Source organism: Octodon degus, unplaced genomic scaffold, assembly GCF_000260255.1.
Source record: "Octodon degus isolate 3935 unplaced genomic scaffold, OctDeg1.0 scaffold00083, whole genome shotgun sequence".
In the NCBI taxonomy this organism is placed as follows: Eukaryota; Metazoa; Chordata; class Mammalia; order Rodentia; family Octodontidae; genus Octodon; species Octodon degus.
The window spans coordinates 11,641,387-11,646,649 of record NW_004524659.1 but is presented as its reverse complement, the minus strand read 5'-3'; the positions used below and the strand labels follow the sequence as shown (position 1 = coordinate 11,646,649).

General features: G+C 50.3%; 2 protein-coding genes across 4 annotated transcripts in view; both read right to left on the bottom strand.

The window, feature by feature from the left end:
- Timm50 (translocase of inner mitochondrial membrane 50) overlaps positions 1 to 2,444 on the bottom strand; it is an 8,976-nt gene extending 6,532 nt beyond the window's left edge. The window contains exons 1-4 of the mRNA XM_004636810.3: positions 2,312 to 2,444; positions 1,119 to 1,269; positions 630 to 661; positions 396 to 417 (exon numbers count right to left, since the gene is read on the bottom strand). Coding sequence (XP_004636867.1) covers positions 396 to 417; positions 630 to 661; positions 1,119 to 1,269; positions 2,312 to 2,419 — 313 coding nt within the window. The 5' untranslated portion in view covers positions 2,420 to 2,444. The remainder of the gene's footprint in view (positions 1 to 395; positions 418 to 629; positions 662 to 1,118; positions 1,270 to 2,311) is intronic.
- Positions 2,445 to 4,279: 1,835 nt separating this feature from the next.
- The window catches only part of Supt5h (SPT5 homolog, DSIF elongation factor subunit), a 33,450-nt gene continuing 32,466 nt past the window's right edge, over positions 4,280 to 5,263 (bottom strand). For all 3 annotated transcript variants that reach the window (XM_023721479.1, XM_004636807.2, XM_023721481.1), the window contains exons 29-30: positions 4,769 to 4,864; positions 4,280 to 4,693 (exon numbers count right to left, since the gene is read on the bottom strand). In XM_023721479.1, coding sequence (XP_023577247.1) covers positions 4,550 to 4,693; positions 4,769 to 4,864 — 240 coding nt within the window. In that variant the 3' untranslated portion in view covers positions 4,280 to 4,549. The remainder of the gene's footprint in view (positions 4,694 to 4,768; positions 4,865 to 5,263) is intronic.

Here is a 5,263-nt window from a genome sequence, read left to right as displayed (position 1 = left end):
AGGCATTGTTTTGGAAATGAGCAGTCTGATGGTGGATGGTATGGAGGCTTAAGAGTTAAAAAAAAAAAAAAGGCAGGCTGTCATAAAGAGGAGGGGGTAAGGGGATGCAGATGCTCAGATCTAAGGCACAGGAAGTCCTGTGTCTGGGGACAGGCTGCCCTGTCTCCCCAGGCCGTCCCACACAGGTTCCCCTCCCCCATCTGTCCCAGACCATCTGCTCCTGGGCTGAGGGGCCAAGGAAGGGGGCTGAGGCTTTTACTGCCCCTCCCCCTGCTATCCAGCTGCTGGCTCCCCACATCACCACAGAAAGAAGGGGATCTGACAGGGAGGACAACAGCCCCACAAGTGGCAGTCAGGAGGGACAGAGGACCGCAGAATCTGTGGTATTTACTCACCATTGTCGAACTCATCAGGAATCTAAGAGGTTGAGAGAAAAATGGAAGGTTTGATATAAGAGGAGCAGGAGTTGACAGCACCCAGAAAAAGAACCCACAAAGGGAACTCCAAGCCACTGAGAGAAGGCAGAGGTGCATGGGAGGCAGAGGCTCAACCCAGACCAGAAATGAGCCTCGCAGCCTGAAGGGAGCCCACCCCCACACCCTCAGGATGGGCTCCTGGCAAGGCCTTACCTTGGCACCAGTTTCATCCACAGGGTTGTTTCCTGCAATGGAGACGAGAATGAATGGGTGAAATTTGGGCCTAGGCTCCTGAGTCTTCAGGGCAAAGGATCACAAGATTTGGACTCCTGATCTGAGGGAAGTGGGCTAGGGTAAAGACCTCCTGGATTTGGGGGAGGGGTGGAGCCAGGATTTCTGAGTTTTTGAAAGAAAGAGTTGAGGCCTGGTCTCAGACAAAGGGAAAGGTTGAAATTCTGGCTGCTAAGGGTCCAGGTCTATCCTCCCCTACCTCTACCAAATGGTTCCCTATAGCATAACATATGAACCAACTAAAGTGAGTAGAACCTTAAGCAGAAGGGTAGAACAGAAAAGGAGATTTCTGTAGTTTACAAGGTAGATGCCCAAATTCCACCTACTGTAGAAGGCACAAAGAAGAGAAGTTTCCACAGTGGAATTCAGGAGGCCAAGACAAAACTGAGGGACAGAGGTTACAACCCTTACCAAAAATATAGATGATGCTCACAGTTCCGCCGGCTCCCAGCAAACCCGCAAGCCAGAGTGCAACTTTTTTAGCATAGCTGGGGCCTTCAGAGCTTGACTGCTGCTGTGACCCCTGGGCTTTAGCACCCCCATGGCTCCCGATCTCTGTAGCCTGTGGTGCAGAGAGGAGAGATCAGCCAAAAGAGAAGAGAGAAAAGGTCACAATACTCTGGCCTATACTCTGGTCCAAGTAGAATCAAGAGCAAGAGCTAGGAAGTTCCCAGTACCCTGGAGGCTGAGGCAGGAGGATTCTCCAGAGCTCAGAGTCAGACTGCGCCACACAGTGAATTCAACACCACCGTGAACTAAATAGCCAGTTAGTTAGACCCTGTCTTGAAGAAAAAAAAAAAAGTCAGGAAGTCACCACCCAAACACTCAAAAAGGCGTTGCATCCCATAAAGGGGCAGTTGAGACGTTGGTCTCTTCAGAATGTCAAAACTACACTGCCTGAGGAGATAATCCCAAGGGTTTATTAAGTAAGAGGTCAGGTTGCTCAGAGTCCTAGAGGCAAAAGAACTGGTGGGTATGGAGCCCAGAAAAGCAGGCCGTGGAAAATAAGAGCCCTAAAATTGGGATGCAGGTAGCAGGCGGACAGAGAGTACACGGGACAGAACTCATGGAGCTAATACTCGGGTGCTTGGCGTTCAAGGGCGCCCCGTAGGGAGGGGAAGGGAAGGGCGTAGCGGCGGGGAGGTGCAGTCTCTAGTCTGGGGCCTGAGGAAACAGGGCACGGAAGGGATGGCCTTGGAGGTCAGAATGGCTGGGTCTGTCAACATGGAGGAAGGTCAAACGTAAGGCCGGATGTCTACCTCACCACCACCAGCCACGCGGAGAAATTATCTCAAGGCCAAACTGGGACGCTGGGGTCTCGCGCCCCTCTCCTAGAATCACTTGGCCACTGACAAGGGGAAACAAGTGACCTCACCCAGCGCCCACGTGGAGGGAGGCAGGAGTCAAGAGACTGTATTTGAGCCGTTGGCATTCCGGGTGAAGAGCAAGAGTTGTTCCCTCCAGGAGCCAGGGGAGCGCCCCAAAGCGCGGGCGGCGTTCCATTCAGCACCCTGAGGTGTGGCATCCCAGAACAGCCAGGTGGAGTATACGCCCAAAATTTCCAGAAGCCGCTATTCCCGGGACGCCAATCCCGCTCGGCTCACCTGTTCTGTGGTCCGGGAGGGCGGTGTCGCCAGCCTTGTGCACAGCCCCCGCGCGCCGAACCGAAGCCCGTTCCGCAAGCGCGAGAACAGCGCCGCTGAGGCCGCCATCTTTGCTCTGACGCCATGAGGCCCCGCCCACTCACCCTCCCCCCTTTGCTCAGACTGACTGGTGCTGCGACCAATGGGAGCGCGGGTGGAGGGGCGGGTGGACGGGAGCCTGAGAGAGTCAAACAGCTTCGGGTGGACAGCTGCAGGTGTTCTGTACTTTCCCTGTATGTTAAATTGGCATGGTCACCTGACACTACGACCCTTAGCCATACAGTCCTGCAACTGGACGTGGAGGGGCAAGGATCACACTCACTGCTCAAAAATAAGGCTGGGGCCATAATGAAGAAATTCAGTGACTGCCTGCTTTGTCCAGACAAGTAGCCCAGATCACCTGAGGGGGTCTGGTTTTGTCTGCCAACTGTCAAAAGCAGAAACAGGCTCACAAAACCGATGGAAAAGCCCCCTTAGGCAGTTATTTTGCTGTGCGGAGCTGGAAGGCTAAATCTGCCCTTTCTCTAGTCCTGGAGCCCTTCGCATTCCCCCTACTGTGAGTTTGTATTAATGGTCGGAGGCAGGGGCAGAGAGGTGACCACTCTTCCAGTTCTACCAAAAGAACCCTGGGTCACCAAGGGCCTGCAAGAAGTCGAGTTCATGGCTGTAGGAAGCCGCAATGATGTCGCACAAATTATTTTTCATTGGGAAAAAAATCAATATGTTTCTGTAAACTGTAAAAACAAAAGTATTATACCAAGGTAGTAAAAGTACAAAGTGGGACAAAGGAAAGACATGGAATTCAGGGTCGAGGGGCCGGAGAGATGGCTCAGTAGATTAAGCGCTTGCCTGGCAAGTGCAAGGGCCTGGGTTCAAAAAAAAAAAAAAAAAAAGATTGGGAAATAAACACCTTCAAACACTTAAAAAAAAAAAGGAGTTCAGTCAGGGTTGAGCTTACTTCTGGAGAATGACTAGGGGTGCTTTAAAGCAGGTCCTATCTGGTACATACTGCTTCCCAAGCTGAGTGATGGGAACATGGGTCGTCATGGTATGTCTTTTTTAATATCTGAAACATTTTGCAACACATTTACATTTATAAAAAGACACATGAACATCAGATGAGAGAAGATTTAAAAGTACATTCTCTGTACTACAGCGCCTGTTTAAGTAGGACCAGTGACAGGGGTTTGATCCTAGGCTTGCCCTGTGGCCTCCGCCCCCCGGGCACACTTAAGACTGCTGAGACTGGGCTAGACATGGTGGCCTGTAATTCCAGCACCTGAGAGGCTGAAAACTAGATCTCCGAGTCAGATCTGTGTAGTCTCACTGCTCAAGTTAGCAAGCAAGCTATGGCAATTACGGTGTTACTGCTCTCAGGACTGAAGGTAAAGAACCTTCGTTAAGCACAGCAACTACATGACAGGCAGAATTTAGGTTTTATGGGGACAATATTTTTCACCTAGCATAACTCATGAATGAGTGCAGTTTATCTGTTACATGGCAAGCTGTTTCAGTCATGTTTCCAATGCCTTCTCTCACACATCCCTCTCAAAAAAAAAAAAAAAAAAAATATATATCAAAAAAAAAAAAAAAAAAAAAGCCTAAATAGTAGTATACACCTGTAATCCCAGGATATCCCAGGATATGGGGAGCTGAGGCAGGAGGGTCACCGCAAGTTTGGGGCCAGCCTGAGTTACACACTGAGTTCAAGTGTAGCCTGAACTATATAGTAAGACTGTCTTCTGAAAAAATTATATACACATAGATATATAAGCTACATATCCTTCTCAAGGGCCCTCTGGGGTAGACACTGTCATTATTTCCTATTTGAGGGAACTCACCAGAAAAGGAAGCACATGAGTTATATGAATAATCCCACTTACAAATATGATCCACATACCTTCAACACACATACACACAAACAGGACATTTGCCCAAATAGCTTTTTATTGAAAGAGCATAACATAAAAGCAAGCTGGGGATGGAGGGTATTAAGAGGGGTGTCTTCCCAAGATTCTACTCTGATTCCTATGAGCAACAGGGAAGATGCACATCCATAAAGGAAAAATGGGAACTCCAGAATGATCAGTCTAGCCCTGCTCCAGACCCAGGATTTTGTCAGGGTCAAGAGCCCGGGAAGGAAGGAGGGCTGCTCTCATCTGCCAGGTTATGTGCTAAAGTTCACCACCCCCAACTGCCTCAGGCTTCCAGGAGCTTCCCCAGGAAGCGAAGGTTGAGGATCTTGAGCTGTTCATCAAGGTCCATGCGGACAATGCCATCCTCACCGTCAATGCTCAGCAGGACTCCTGTGGCCTCCCGATCCTCACCCAGGATCACCTTCACCTGAGGGTCGCACACCAGTGTCAGTGTCCTTATCAGCAGAGTGACCCCCATGTCCACCCCTGCTCCAGCCCCTACCTTGTTGTTCTTGGTGGGGGTAATAGGTTCTAGGTGCTCACTGGAAATGCTGACCACCTTTTCGCTGTCCTTCAGGTACACAGAACACATGCCTCCCTGCAAGTGGGGACAGTCTGGTCAGCCTATCTTGTTCTTATACAGAGCTGAGGCTCACCCCTACAGGGTCACAAGATCAGGGCTCATTCTGAAAACTCAATCCCCTCACAGCTGCTCAGCTGCAAGGCTTGGCCCTGTGGTACAGGGGGTAGAAAGGAATGGAGGGAAGGACGGAGTATATGTAAAAATTAAAATGAGGCTCACTCCAGGCATTATGGGTTTAGGACCAACCTGAATATATAGCGAAACCCTATCTTCAAAAAAATGAACCAGGGCTGGTGAGATGGCTCAGTGGTCTAAAGCACCTACTTAGAACAAGCTTAGCAAAGCACAGGGACCATGGTTCAATCCCCCAGCACCACATTCCAGCCAGCCCCGCCCCCTGGTGGGCTGAGCTGG